Source organism: Pelophylax lessonae (genome assembly GCF_965119305.1).
Source record: "Pelophylax lessonae genome assembly, chromosome: 8".
Classification (NCBI taxonomy): domain Eukaryota; kingdom Metazoa; phylum Chordata; class Amphibia; order Anura; family Ranidae; genus Pelophylax; species Pelophylax lessonae.
In genome coordinates this window covers 266,391,628-266,408,070 of record NC_138775.1, presented here as the reverse complement: position 1 = coordinate 266,408,070, position 16,443 = coordinate 266,391,628, and the positions used below count along the sequence as shown (strand labels likewise).

At 45.6% G+C, this 16,443-nt stretch overlaps 1 protein-coding gene across 1 annotated transcript in view; it reads right to left on the bottom strand.

The window, feature by feature from the left end:
* Nucleotides 1–16,443, bottom strand: part of LRRIQ3 (leucine rich repeats and IQ motif containing 3) — a 117,568-nt gene that overhangs the window by 64,012 nt on the left and 37,113 nt on the right. The window contains exon 2 of the mRNA XM_082265333.1: nt 4,259–4,527. Within this exon, the coding sequence (XP_082121459.1) occupies nt 4,259–4,513 (255 nt within the window). The 5' untranslated portion in view covers nt 4,514–4,527. The remainder of the gene's footprint in view (nt 1–4,258; nt 4,528–16,443) is intronic.

Here is a 16,443-nt window from a genome sequence, read left to right as displayed (position 1 = left end):
TCCTTTAAGTCTATAGACACCATCCAGTCCGCAGGTTGGACCGCCTGTTAAACGAAAGAAGAGTTTCCATCTTGAACCTTCCTTTCTGATGAATTGATTTAGAAAGGTCAGATCGATGACTGGCCTCCATGTTCCGTTTTTCTTGCGAACCAAGAAAAGAGGGGAGTAGATTCCCTGGCTGCACTCTGGTTCTGGTATGGAGACGACAGCCCCTTGAGAAACTAGTGACTCTGTAGGAAAATAGTGCCTGGCGCTTCTCTCCTGAGGGTGGCAGGGAGGTAGGAAGAAACCTTGATCTTGGGAGTTTCTCTGAAAATCCACTTGTGCCCGTACGTGACTATCCTGACAGTCCAGGAGTCTCGGACTGAGGCCGCCCAGACATGCCGGAAGTGTAGCAACCGAGCCCCCACCCGACATGTCTGAGCGGGCCCAATCTCAAAAAGACTTGGTCTTATCACATTCACCGGAGGGGATACTCTTAGAAGGTTTCCGCGAGGAGGTTTGTCATGCTCTCCAGTTGCGAAAAAATTCTCTGCCAGGCCTATAGGTACGTGCTTCCCTGGCACGGTCAGGAACATACCTTCTGGGTTGTCCTTTCCTTGTATTGAGAGGGCGTCGAGCCTGAGGGAGAAACCCAGACCTGCTGCCCGTGGCCCTGGTTTTCGCCTCATCCAGCTTATTCCCAAAGAGGGAGGAGCCTCCAAAAGGAATACGGCTTTAGACTTGTTTGGAAGCTGGGTCAGCCATCCAAGGGCGGAGCCACAAAGCCCTCTTGGCCGTTACTGAGGACAGCATAACCCTGGCCAACAGACGTATAAGGTCAATAGATGCCTCCCCCAGAAAAGACAAAGCCACCTTAAGTTCCTGAATCGGAGAACTTCTGGCAGCCTCCTCAGAAAGGCTCCGAAAGGACTCATCCACTAAGTCAGACCACAACTCCATTGCTTTGGATAATGAAGCTAAGGCCAGTGCCGGCTTGCAGGCCATTCCCACAGTCAGGTAGATTCTTAAGATCAGAATCCATCCTCCTATCCAAAGGATCTTTAAATGAGGCTGTGTCCTCTAGTGGGAGGGTCACATGTTTGACCAGCCTCATGACTGCGGCGTCCACCAAGGGAGGAGATTCTAGAGGTTTTACATCTTCTTCCTTGAAAGGATATAACCGGGACATTTTGGAAAGCATGGAATTCTTCCTTTCCACTTTATTCCATTCTTCAGTAATGATATCCCCTAATTCACCCAGAAAAGGGAAGTTGAGTCGCTCTTTGCAGAGCTGCTTAAAGAATCTCTTCTGTTTTTGGCGGAGAAAACAGCAGAGTCTTCCCAATTCAGGGTCTCTCTTACCGCTCTGACTAAGGAGGGGACGAGAGCATACTCAAATCCCAAGCAGGGATCTTCAATCTCTGAATCACTCTCCGATAGGAAAGTTGACAGGTGACTAGGTTGAGAGGTTTCAGGATCTTCCCTAGGCTGTCTTCCAAGGGGAGGGCTTGGAGGAGTCACTTCTGGGCTCTGCGCCCGACCTACTCCCACGTCTGCCAGGGAATCCTTGACGACCCTCTTGACTAGGGCCTCCAGTCGCTGGTCTGAATTGTCCCTCTCTCCAGCAGCTTGAGAGAAGCATTTGTCACACATTGACTTGCTTTCAGGGACACGTGCACCACAACCCCAACAGCCCACTCTATTTGGGCGTCGCGAGGGGCCCGCTGAGGCAGATGATTTCCCACGATGATGGGAGCCTGACTGTGACCTCCGAGCAGATCTCGAGGAGGAGTGCCGGTGGTGAGAACTTGAGCGATGCTCACTCTTGCGTGAGGAATGCCGTTCCGACCTAGGAGGGCTGTAAAACAAAGGAACAAAGCAAGACAAACAGGGAGCCAGGACATAAATGATGCCCTAATCCCCCCCTCTCTACACACCCCAACCCCCAAGCCCCACATACCTATTAAGGGCGGGATGAGGGTGAGGAGGCTTCCATCTGGCGCTGACCTGCAGGGATGAGTCGGACAACGGGATCAGAGAGGAAGAAAGAGGAGAGGGGGAATAACTCCCAAAAACCTGGGGCCGGTACTCACCAGGAAGACCGTATGGGCAAATGCAGAGCAGCAGCGGATGCTGCAGGTAGACACACCGAGAAACCGACAGCAAAATACAGACTTCCAGCAACAGAGTGTATGATCTACACACTCTGCTGACACCTGAAGGGTTTTCAATATGGCACCCGCTGACATCATCAAGCAGCGCCGAAAAACCCTACTGCACATGCTCCACATCATCACTGAGCATGTGCGAGAACCAAGCCTCGTTCTGAGGCGCCCGCACATGCTCAGTAGCCCTAGCCACCAGGAAATAACAGGAAATAAGGAAAGAACATACAAAACCAGCTGAAATAAAAAAACTTAAGCTGCCATGGAGTTAAACAAATATGACAGGCAAGGAGTACTCACGACCACCAACGAACCGCTAGCCACCAGGGATGGATGAGCATACAGCACACACCGGACTTCATGATTCTTTCAGGGTACCGGCCACCCACAGCAGCTGGGCTTTTTGGCCAAGGTGCACGTCAGAAGAATCTTCGCCCCTGCTCCATACCCCGCAACAGCTGGGGCTTATTGGAGAACTCAATACCCGAATGGTAGAGACATCCATCTCCTGGGATCCATCTTCAGGTAGGATACAGGTAATCCATTAGGAGGACAAAAAAAGAACACGTGTGCTGAACAGGTGCAAAGATTTATGGGAGTGATGTCCTATGGGTAGGTTTGGAGGCGGGGCCAAACCCGATACGTATGCTGCCATGGAGTCTGTCAGGAAAAATGTTTAACATTATACAAAAAAATTGGGCTAACTTTAGTGTTTTGTTTTTTTTTTTAATTCAAAAAACTATTTTTTCCAAAAAAAAAAAAACGCATTTGAAAAATCTCTGTGCAAATACCAAGTGACATAAAAAGTTCAATGGTCGCCATTTTATTACCTAGTGTTTCTGTTTTAAAAATATATATATATATATATATATATATATATATATATATATATAATGTTTGGGGGTTCTGAGTAATTTTCTAGCAAAAAAATGATGATTTTTACACATAGGAGTGGACTGCCAGAAATGGTCTGGTATGGAAGTGGTTAAACTGCAGTTTTAACCACTTTACCACCGGAGGATTTTCCTGCTAAAAGACCAGGGGTTATTTTGCGATTTTTTACTGCGTGACTTTAACGGACAATCGCACGGTCGTGCGACGCTGTACCTAAACGAATTTCACGTCCTTTTTTTCCCACAAACAGAGCTTTCTTTTGGTGGTATTTGATCACCTGTGCGATTTTTTGATCACGCGCTATAAACAAAAAAAGAGCGTAATTTTTGCAAAAACAACAATATTTTTCACTTTTTTTTATATGAAATTCCCCCAAAAAAAAATGTAAAAATCAAAATTTTTTAAAATTTTCGGCCAATTTGTTTTACGCTACCTATGTTTGGTAAAAAAAAATCGCAAAAAGCGTATTTTGATTGGTTTGCGCAAAAGTTATCGCGTTTACTAACAAAGGGAAAGATTTTTGTCATTTTTGGTGTTTTTTTTTTTAACGAGTAATGGCGGCGATCTGCGATTTTTTTTGCGGTACTGCGACATTGCGGCGGACAGATCGGACCCTTGACTGACATTTTTGACACTTTTGGGGGTACCAGTGACATTACTGCAGTAATCAGTGCTATATATATGCACTGTTACTGCAAAAATGACACTGGCAGGGAAGGGGTTAACAGTATTGGACAGGGAGGGGTTAAGTGTGTCCTAGGGGCGTGATTCTAACTGTGTAGGGACAGGTCTACTAGTGTAAAAACAAAGATCAACAGTTCTACATAGTAGAACTGTTTGATCTTCACTTTTACACAGGGAGAACTGACAGGTGGCTTGTTTACACAAGCCGCTCTGTCTTTCTCCCGCTGTAGCGGCGATCGTAGTGTGACCGGCGGACATCGGGTCCGCCAGTCACACTCCCGCACTCCTCCGTGAACGAGCCTCGGCGGGCGCGCGCCTCGGCGGGCGCGCGCCCGCCCGCTATTGGCTCTGGAAGGAGTGACAGGCGAGCGACGTAGACCTACGTCACTCTGCCTGGCCGGGGCCGACTGCCGCAGTAAATATACTGTGCGCAGTCGGCAAGCGGTTAAATCCTTTATTGGCTGGGGAAAGGAATCATCTTAATAATTTTGTGAATGGTCAGAGTTCAGATTTGGACATGTATATTTATGTACCTGATTTCCATGTAAGTCCAACTTAACAAGATGTACGCATGGATGAAGAGCTCCGATGTCTGTGATGTAGTTTTCAGCCAAGGTGCAGAACTTCAGAGAAGTACAAAACTGTAGAAGTTTCACCTCCTTCAAGAGCAGCTTCACTACGCGTACAACCACAAGTTCCTCCAGCTTCTCACCCCGACGGTTGTCCAGAGACAGTCCGTGTTTCAGTAGGACACCTTCAGAGGCGGGTATCAGATAGTTCTCCTCCATCTTTGATCGGTACCCTAAAAATAAATATTCACAATACTATAAATTTTATAAAATTCGTAAAAAATGCAGGCCAAAAAATGAAAGTAGAAGAAAATCCAAAATTTTGAGTTGTCCCCCAGAAAAGTAATAGAGGGGAAATCTTCCAATGGGGGCACTAGTTCTGATGACCTGGGGGTCTCCAAGGAATTCCTTTTATTTTCAGGGATTTCCTCTCACTTCCTGCTTGGCTATGGGGCAGGAAGTGAACGGAAATCTCCTCAATGAGGCACAGATGGGAAAAATCTGACGGGTTATAACCCTCCCTAAAGCCTCGTACACACGCGTCGAAAATCGGCAGGGAATTTTCGTCCAAAGACCGATCTGCCGATTTTCGGTTTGTTAGTATGATGCTTCCGACAACCGACTCCGACTTTTCGGCCGAAAAAAATCTGGTGTGTAGACTATAAAATTTTTGTCCGCTGTCAAAACACGGCCGATTTTCGTGCAGTCAGTACAGATTTCGACAGGGAAAAATCTAATGAGCAAGACTGGGCATGCTCAGAGAAGAAAGAACACAAAGAAAGCAAACCAACACATGACATCACTTCTGAAGTAGAATTTTGTCGGGCGAGAAAATTCGTGTGCAGTCTAGGCACATTCCAACCAACAAAACACAACTCTGGACAAAAGACGGATGATCGGTTGGCCGATAATCGTTGCGTGTGTACGGGGCTTTACTCTATCCAAAATGAAAAAAAAAAAGGTTTTCCCATAGTTCTGCTTTCAGTAAATTATTTTTTGTACTTATTATTATTTACTTTATTTACGTCAAGACAAAATGATGGAATTAGGTAGGTTGAAATATTAGGTATACTTGATTTACAGTTGTGTGGTTGGACTGGCGGCAGCCTCTGTGTCCTTCCTGCATGGTCCAGTGCCTCTGACAACCCTCCTTCGCCCATTGTGGTGGAGGTTGAGCAGACCATGGTTGCCGGTGGATACCTAGTGGATTTTGTGAGGTTCATGCACGCTCAGAATACCGCTACCTATCAGATTTTGCAAGCGGAAGTCACGTATGGACTAGAGCAACTTACTGCGCATGCGCCATGCGTTCAAATATGGCCGCTATGCGCTTCAATAAGTTTCCTAATGGGACAGAACACCCCAACAGTGGCGGACATCTTCTTACACCCACGCAAGTCTTGAATTTTACATTTATTTTAGCAGTAAGCTCACCTTACTTTCATATAAAATTTCATATAAAAAATTTCATATAAAAAATGTGAAAAATATTGTTATTTTTTCAAAATTGTCACTGTTTATTTGTTTATAGCGCAAAAAGTAAAAATTGCACATGTGATCAAATACCACCAAAAGAAAGCTCTGTTTGTGGGAAAAAAGGACGTCAATTTCGTTTGGGTACGGCGTTGCATGACCGCGCAATTGTCAGTTAACCTCCCTGGCGGTATGATTCTTTTGGATTTTAGGTGCTGAAAGCGGTACCATTATTTTGCATGTAATTCTTGTGAATGAGCAGCCCAAACCAACTGCATACATTTATTATATATATTATATATATATGTATGTATACATATATTATATATATATATATTATATATCTATCTATATATATATATATATATATATATATATATATATATATATATATATATATATATATATATATATATATATATATATAATGTATACAGTTGGTTTGGGCTGCTCATTCACAAGAATTACGTGTATATATATATATATATATATATATATATACATATATATATGTTTATATATATATGTATATATATATATGTGTGTGTGTGTATATATATATATATATATATATATATATATATATAATATATATGTGTATATATATACGTATATATATATATATATATATATACATATATTTACATAAAAAGTACAGTAAAACTGCAGGAAAGGGCACTGGGGGGCAATGTAATGTGATTTTATTTTATTTTGAACGGTATCAGTGTGTTTGGTGCATTTTACATTTGAATTTGCCGCCGGTTCCACCCCCCGGCGGACGTCACGTCGCCGGAGACGGAAGCCGGGGCTCGCAGACGATCGGGAGGAAGCTCCGCCGCCGCACACCGCCCGCAGTCTTCGCTGGATCCCGGAGAAAAGGTAAGTAAAACCTCCTCCAGCATCCAGCGATCTTCTTAGCGCTACCCCGAGTGTGACTCGGGGTTACCGCTTTTGGCACTAAAATCTTACCCCGAGTCACACTCGGGAATACCGCTAGGAAGGTTAAAGTCGCACAGTGCCGAATCGCAAAAAGTGGCCCAGACTTAAGACAGCAAAATCCTCCGGTGGTAAAGTGGTTAAGGGGGCAAATCCTTCCGGTCCAGAAGTGATTAAACAAAATGCATCAAAATGGATATGGGTTTCCGGCATCTTTATTGGTTCTCTGACTCTCAGCATGCACCTAAAACATGGACATGTGACTAAACAAAAAAGTGCCAAAAACGCAACAGCAGTGCGTTTATGACACGTTTTTTTATTCATTTCAATGGAGAGCTGCGTTTTTGGTGGGGTTTTAAAAAGTGCACCAAAAAAAGTCAGTAAATTGGACTTTAAAAAATGCAGCTGAAAGGCAACTGACCTGAGTGAAGAGTTCCATGGGATTTAAAGGGAAGCATTTTTCATGCATTTTGTTCCACTTTTTTTAACTTAAAGACTGCTCAGTGTCAAAGGGCCTTAAAAAGTGTTAGCTGGAGTTCAGCTTTAATATGTTAGTGTATCTAAATCAGCTAATACATCCAGCACTCGTCTCTCTCATCTCCAGACTGACAATGCTGCTGCCTGTTGTGCCAACTGTGATTGTTCATCCAGAGTAATGTCTCACTAATACAGGAGGGCACTTTTTGAATAAGAGGGTGCTGGGTGCCTGCAGCTTTCAATAAGGCCCCATGCACACAGGGCGGTTTTAAAGCTGCTGTTAGGAGCGTCAGACATTTTTTTTTTGCAGCTTAAAAATGCCCCTCCATGTTATTCTATGGCCTCATGCACACACACAGGCTTTTAGGAGCTCCAAGTGGCATAGGCGTTTTTAAGCTGCAAAAAAAAAAAACACAGGGCCAGTGCGTTCAGGAGCAGCAGTGCTAAGGCTCCGTTCACATGTCAGCGTATGGATCACGGGCAGAACCGCCGCGGTTCTGCCCGCGATCCGGAGATTATTGCAAATCGCGGGACGCCTGTGCGTTGCCCGTTGATTTGCAATAGACCCCCAAACGCTGAGCGATGTTGCCGCGATTTCCGCCTGCCGAATCGCGGTAACATTGCGCAAAAAAAAAATCGCGGGACGCATTACGACCAAAAAAGTACAAGAGCTTCTTTGGAGCGTAATGCGTCCCGCGATTTTTTTGCACGATGTTACCGCGATTCGGCAGGCGGAAATCGCGGCAACATCACTCAGCGTTTGGGGGGCTATTGCAAATCAACGGGCAACGCACAGGCGTCCCGCGATTTGCAATAATCTCCAGATCGCGGGCGGAACCGTGGCGGTTCTGCCCGTGATCCATACGCTGACATGTGAACAGAGCCTGAGTGGTAAAAACGCCAGACACTGCTAAACGCGCCTAAATGCGGCTTAATGCTGTATATCAGCTTTTAGCAGCGTCAGTCGTTTTTTAAAATGTGAAAAATGGAAAATGTGATTGGTCACAAACAGAAGAGGGTTGTGTTTATTTAAAAATGCTGCTAAGCGTCGACGCTCCTAAACGCGCATTGACGCCAATGCCAAATGCTGCTAGAGGCGTGTTTTTGACGCCGCTTTTTCCTGGCGTCAGAAATAGCTTTGCAGCTCGTTTTTTCTGACGCCCTGGGTGCATGGGGCCTTAGAAATAATTTTAGACTCACACTTGGTTCTAGAAGCTCGCAGGATCCTCAGGAGGTGTGATACTGGCCTGATCATCAGGTGAAAACAGAGGTGAAAGCCTAAAACTAATACAGCCACCAAATCTAATGATTGGTAAATTGCAATATATTATATTTTGTTTTGGGGTTTATTATTGCTTTAATTAAGTGCGGCATCATTTTACAAAAGAGTCGGGACTGCTACCCATTCCCCCCCCCCCGCGCCTTTCTAGCAGGCAGGGAACCCTATTGAAATGAATGGGCTGCGCCACATGTGACGCATGCGCACACCCGCGCACACCCGCACACACACACATTGATGTGAATCAAGGCTTAAGATCGCAGATGTTGCTCTTCAATGTTTTTATGAATTTGACTTGGAATACTTTTGTGAAATACAATAACACAGACGGTAAGGAAATTTGTATTGTAAATGAACACAGCGGTATTGCAATATGCGATCCTAGCGTTACAGATTAACAATACTTTAAATTAAAATAAATTTCAGATAATGTATGAATATATAAATGTTAATTCATCCCTTAAACAGTGTATGATTAATACCAGCTTAAAAAGGATTTATAATTGAACTATTCCACAGCTTAAAGTGGATCTCCGGGAATGATCTTTAATGCATATTTACATTGGTCCAGCTTGGCACGATATCTGTATCCATATCTATTGTTTGGAGGGCCGCTGGGGATACTGAAAAACATTGTAATGGTCGGCACTACATAAAGTGAGAGCCATAGGGTCCTTTCACTCGGGGCTTTCCACCGGTGGACTCCGTTTTGCTCAGTGGGGATCGATCCGCCGATCCCCACTGAGCAGGGAGATGACAGCTCCCTCTCCCCCCACTGTGCTGAGACGGAGCTGTCAGATCCCCGCTCTCCTCTATGGGAGATCAGATGAAAATGGAACGCCTGTCTGTTATCATCCGATCCGATCCTCCAGACGGATAGAAAACAGGGTTTCCATCCGTCTGGATTTCACAGACAGGATCGGATTGGATAGCAGCGGATGTCAGCGGACATGTCACCGCTGACATCCGCTGCCCTATAGGCAGTGGTGTATCCTGGTTTTGTGCTGCCCTAGGCAAGACTAAAATTGAGTGTCCCCTCCTATGTAAATTTGCCCCACTCCTTCCATTTTAACGAATGTGACTCCCTCCAAAATTGAAGGACTCCAAGTGCCAGCATGAACCCCTTAGATCTCACGAGAGGGGGGGTGAGAGGGGGTGGGAGAGAGAGAGGGGGGTGGGTGAGGGGGAGAGAGAGGGGGGGGAATGAGAGAGAGAGAGAGGGGGTGGGTGAGGAAGGGAGAGAGGGTGAGAGAGGGGGGGGGGTGAGAGAGAGAGAAGGGGGGTGAGAGAGAAAGAGAGAGGGGGAGAGAGAGAGAGGGGGTGAGTGAGTGAGAGAGAGGAGGGAGGGGTGAGAGAGAGAGAGGTGGGAGAGGCGGCTCTAGCAACAAGTGGCCAAAAGAGTCTCAGGTGGAGGGGGGGGTGGCTTTTTTGCTGCCCCCCTGGGCGGCCTAGGCCTAAATACAGCACTGCCTATAGGGGTGCATGGAGAATCTGATCAGGAAAAACTGACAGGCGGACATGATCAGAAAGCCCGTGTGTAAGGACCCATAATCTTCCGGGTTCTGGGCAAACGGCTTCCTTTCTGCACAATGACCACAGGGGGCACTCACTTAACACCTCCTCCAATATTACAACGCCTTATATTTTTTCAATGAATGCAAGGGGTTCTCTGATTGGATGAGGCGGAGAGAAGGGATGAATGATGTCACAATGTTAACCTCATCCAATCACAAAATGTCTTGCTGTCCCTGGGAAAAAAATGTTCCTTAAATGACGGCAGTGTCGAGTGAGCTCCCGCTTCTGTTCAGTTTGCAGAACAGACATGTGTGGTTCATTTCGTTCAGGGGAATTTTTGGTTATTCAGAAATCCGGATGTATCTGAATTTCCGAGTTACAATAGAATCTGAAATGACGAATCAAAATTTCAGACGAAATTCGAATTTGAACATTTTTTTTTCCATCAAATAAAGTTTACTGAACAGATTGTAGCATTACAGCAGAAATAAATTTCAGACTTAGAACGATGTCAAGCAGGGAGTACAATGCATTCGAACATTTTTTTAATCGAATTTGAAGTTTTCAAATGAAATTTGAATTTTAAAAGAGAATAAAATAGAATAGAAAATAAAGATATAGAATAGAAAAGAAAAGAATATAATAGAAAATAAAAGAGTAGAAAAAAAAGGGACGGAATAGAAAATAAAAGAATAGAGTAAAACAGAACAAAAAACTGTAGAATAGAAAATAAAAGAACAGAATAAAATTAAATATAATAGAAAATAAAGGAATATAATAGAATAAAAAAAATAGAATATAATTAAATAGAAAGAATAAAAAAATATAACCGAAATTCAGTTTTGGAAAATAATAAATTTGAATTTGAATAGAATAGAAAAGAATAGAATATAACAGAAAAGAACAGAATAGAAAATAAAAAATAGAATAGAAAAAAACAATAGGATAGTAGAATGGAATAGAAAGAATATAACCATCTTCCAAAATTTCACTTTTGAATAGAATATATTCGATTTCAAATGGAATTCAATTTGAATGTGTAAAAATGTAATTAATTTGAATAAACAAAATGAATTCCAAAAACGAATTAAAATAATTTAACTAAATTAATTTATGTAAATAACACATCAAAAGGGAACAAAACAAATTTTTTCATTCTGCACATGTCTAGTACAGAAGGAAGGAAGCTGCTGGAGCACCACCCAGAAGATCTCAGTACCGACTGCTATAATGATTTAGGCCCCTTTCACACATGGGAGTCCGTCGGCGGACTCTGTTTATCTCAGCAGGGGATTGATCCGCCGATCCCCCGCTGAGCAGGCGGATGGCAGCTCTTTCTCCGCGCTGTGTGCTGAGACAGAGCTGTGAGGTCCCTGCTGTTCTCTATGGGGGAATCGGATGAGAACGGACTTGACCGATCGGATGTCAGCGGACATGTCTCCGCTGACATCCAATGCCCCATAGAGATGCATGGGGCATCCATTCAGATCCACCTGAAAAACAGACAGACGGATCTGAACGGTGTAAAGGGGTCTTAGAGTATCACCAACGGCCCTCCAGGTATTAGATACAGATGTTTAGTTTCAAATGCCACTTTATGCATTGAAATACCTGCTTAGGTCAAATCTGTCTGGATAGCATGGAAGAGAAGAATGAGAGATGAATGAGAGAAGAAGGAGAGAAGAATGAGAGATGAATGAGAGAAGAATGAGAGATGAATGAGAGAAGAATGAGAGATAAATGAGAGAAGAATGAGAGATGAATGAGAGAAGAATGAGAGAAGAATGAGAGATAATTGAGAGAAGAATGAGAGAAGAATGAGAGATAAATGAGAGAAGAATGAGAGATGAATGAGAGAAGAATGAGAGAAGAATGAGAGAAGAATGGGAGATAAATGAGAGATGAATTAGAGAAGAATTAGAGATGAATGAGAGAAGAATGAGAGAAGAATGAGAGATGAATGAGAGATGAATTAGAGAAGAATGAGAGAAGAATTAGAGATGAATGAGAGAAGAATGAGAGATGAATGAGAGATGAATGAGAGAAGAATGAGAGAAGAATGAGAGATGAATGAGAGATGAATTAGAGAAGAATGAGAGAAGAATTAGAGATGAATGAGAGAAGAATGAGAGATGAATGAGAGATGAATGAGAGAAGAATGAGAGATGATCATCAAATATTTTAAAGATGGACAAGAAAGAGAAAGAGAATACATTGTGAGAGAAGGAAGGAAGGAAGGAAGGAAGGAAGGAAGGAAGGAAGGAAGGAAGGAAGGAAGAATGAGAGAAGACCAGAACAGGTTATGGACAGAAGAATAGACAAGAATATGGAATATATTGTGAGAGAAGAAAGAAAGAAAGAAAGAAAGAAAGAAAGAAAGAAAGAAAGAAAGAAAGAAAGAAAGAAAGAAAGAAAGAAAGAAAGAAAGAAAGAAAGAAAGAAAGAAAGAAAGAAAGAAAGAAAGAAAGAAAGAAAGAAAGAAAGAAAGAAAGAAAGAAAGAAAGAAAGAAAGAAAAAGAGAAAAAGAAAGAAAGAAAGAAAGAAAAGAAAGAAAGAAAGAAAGAAAGAAAGAAAGAAAAAGAGAAAAAGAAAGAAAGAAAAAGAGAAAAAGAAAGAAAGAAAAAGAGAAAAAGAAAGAAAGAAAAAGAGAAAAAGAAAGAAAGAAAGAAAGAAAGAAAAAGAAAGAAAGAAAGAAAAAGAAAGAAAGAAAAAGAAAGAAAGAAAGAAAGAAAGAAAGAAAGAAAAAGAAAGAAAGAAAGAAAGAAAGAAAGAAAGAAAGAAAGAAAAAGAAAGAAAGAAAGAAAGAAAAAGAAAGAAAGAAAGAAAGAAAGAAAGAAAGAAAGAAAGAAAGAAAGAAAGAAAGAAAGAAAGAAAGAAAGAAAGAAAGAAAGAAAGAAAGAAAGAAAAGAAAGAAAGAAAGAAAGAAAGAAAGAAAGAAAGAAAGAAAGAAAGAAAGGAAGAAAAAAAAAGTCTAGGTGGTGAGACAGAAAACAAGACAGAAGGAGGAAGGAAGAGATTGGGAAGAGGACTAAAATCAGAAAAGTGGAAGAGAGAGGAGAATAATTGACAGTAGAGAGGTATAAATAGGAGGGGTGCGGAGGGGGAGGGGAGCAGAGACAGAAGGGGGGTAGATCAGGGGGTTGCATTGGAGAAATGATTGTAGACTTTTCCAGTAATAGGGAAGAGATCTCCCCATGCTGAGCCCCCATTATATTATAGGAAAGCGGAGCGGATAGATTTCCTCTCCCGGGTGACACTTTCTGAGTGTTGGCTACATTTACCTGTGTGTGTCTCTGCTCCTGTACAGCCTGCTAGTCTCTCCCTGGGCTGTGCGGATCCATGATGTGTGTTGCACTCTGCTGCTATGGAAACCACCAGCCTTAAAGTGACACAACCAGACTGACGGCGCACACCTAACCCCAGCTCACCCGGCTCTACCAGTATACAAATAGTTAAGCAGAATGTTCACACTTCAGAGATTATCAAATTGTAAAATCCTTTTTTTTTTTGTTAACAATGTCACCATCTGCTTTAATAGCAAGGCAAACGCTTAGATGACAATAGAATATAGACCACCGCGGAGTCACACTTTATTTTATTACACTATCACAGCTTGGCTACATTTATGTCATGTTTCTGGATATTTGTCTACATTTATTTACATTGCTATGTATTGATTTTTTTTTTATTTTTTATAGTGAGCGAGTTCTATGTTTAATTTAAAATGATAGAGTAGGTCAGTGGTGGAGGTCTTTCTAGATCAGGCATGTCCAACCTGCAGCCCGGGGGCCGCATGCGGCCCAGAACTGCAGGCAATGCGGCCCACTACCCCCTGACAAATTTTTTTTTTTGCTGGGGAGGAAGGAATCGGGTCGGGGGCACGGCCACAGCGGCTTCCAACTAACTGTAGGCAGAGGCTGCCTCGGAAGGAATCATCCTCTAGTTGTGTTAAATTAGTGTGGGGCGGCAGCGCGGGAAGGGCGTGGTGGCGTTTTATTACTTATATACCTTAACTATAGTATATATTTTATATGCGGCCCGAGAAAACTTCTCTACACTCAATGTGGCCCAGAGAGGCCAAAAGGTTGGACACCCATGAGCTAGATAAAGGGGCCCTTCAAGTGTGGCCCCTGACACCACCAAAGGGCCGCACATAATATACAGTATTTGGTGCTTGTGATGCTACAGATGACTGCAATACTATGGACCAGTGGCAGCTGGTGCATGATAATTTGGGTGGCGGGCGGCAAATCCATCAACCCCCCTGCAGCGGGGACAGCCGGTAGGCAAATCCACCCCCCACCCCCCAGGGACGGACTGACGGACGGACAGAAGACAAATCCACCACCCCCCTGCAGCGGGACAACCGGCAGGGAAATACATCCCCCCCCCCCCCCCAGGGACGGACTGACGGACAGACAGAAGACAAATCCACCACCCCCCTCAGCGGGACGGCCAGCAGGCAAATACACCTCCCCCCCCAGGACGGACTGATGGAAGGACAGACGACAAATCCACCACCCCTCCCCCCCCCCCCGTAGTGGGACGGCCGGCAGGCAAATACACCCCCCCCCCAGGGATGGACTGATGAAAGGACAGAAGACAAATACACCCCCCCCCCCAGGGATGGACTGATGAAAGGACAGAAGACAAATACACCACCCCCCCCCCCCCAGGGATGGACTGATGAAAGGACAGATGACAAATACACCACCCCCCGCAGCGGGACGGCCAGCAGGGAAATACACCCCCCCCCCCCCCAGGGACAGACTGACGGACAGACAGAAGACAAATCCACCACCCCCTGCAGCGGGGACAACCGGCAGGGAAATACACCCCCCCCCCCCAGGGACGGACTGACGGACAGACAGAAGACAAATCCACCACCCCCCTCAGCGGGACGGCCAGCAGGCAAATACACCTCCCCCCCCAGGGACGGACTGATGGAAGGACAGACGACAAATCCACCACCCCTCCCCCCACCGTAGTGGGACGGCCGGCAGGCAAATACACCCCCCCCCCCAGGGATGGACTGATGAAAGGACAGAAGACAAATACACCCCCCCCCCCCCAGGGATGGACTGATGAAAGGACAGAAGACAAATACACCACCCCCCCCCCCAGGGATGGACTGATGAAAGGACAGATGACAAATACACCACCCCCGCAGCGGGACGGCCAGCAGGGAAATACACCCCCCCCCCCCAGGGACGGACTGACGGACAGACAGAAGACAAATCCACCACCCCCTGCAGCGGGACAACCGGCAGGGAAATACACCCCCCCCCCCAGGGACGGACTGACGGACAGACAGAAGACAAATCCCACCACCCCCCTCAGCGGGACGGCCAGCAGGCAAATACACCTCCCCCCCCAGGGACGGACTGATGGAAGGACAGACGACAAATCCACCACCCCTCCCCCCCACCGCAGTGGGGCGGCCGGCAGGCAAATACACCCCCCCCCATGGGATGGACTGATGAAAGGACAGGAGACAAATACACCACCCCCCCCCCCCCCCAGGGATGGACTGATGAAAGGACAGAAGACAAATACACCACCCCCCCCCCCCCCAGGGATGGGACTGATGAAAGGACAGATGACAAATACACCACCCCCCGCAGCGGGACGGCCAGCAGGGAAATACACCCCCCCCCCCAGGGACGGACTGACGGACAGACAGAAGACAAATCCACCACCCCCTGCAGCGGGACAACCAGCAGAGAAATACACCCCCCCCCAGGGACGGACTGACGGACAGACAGAAGACAAATCCACCACCCCCCTCAGCGGGACGGCCAGCAGGCAAATACACCTCCCCTCCCAGGGACGGACTGATGGAAGGACAGACGACAAATCCACCACCCCTCCCCCCCACCGCAGTGGGACGGCCGGCAGGCAAATACACCACCCCTCCCAGGGATGGACTGATGAAAGGACAGATGACAAATACACCACCCCCCCCCCCAGGGATGGACTGATGAAAGGACAGATGACAAATACACCACCCCCCGCAGCGGGACGGCCAGCAGGGAAATACACCCCCCCCCCAGGGACGGACTGACGGACAGACAGAAGACAAATCCACCACCCCCTGCAGCGGGACAACCGGCAGGGAAATACACCCCCCCCCCCCCAGGGACGGACTGACGGACAGACAGAAGACAAATCCACCACCCCCCTCAGCGGGACGGCCAGCAGGCAAATACACCACCCCTCCCAGGGATGGACTGATGAAAGGACAGATGACAAATACACCACCCCCCGCAGCGGGACGGCCGGCAGGCAAATACACCTCCTCCTCCAGGGACGGACTGACGGACGGACAGATGGCAAATACAATACCCCCACCCAGTGGGACGAACGGCTGGCATTCTTACATCCTCTGGCCGCGCGTCTCCTCTCTATTCCTGACCAATGACCAGTAAAATCGCTTCTCTTTTCAGCCAATTAGGAAAGGGGTCTCACG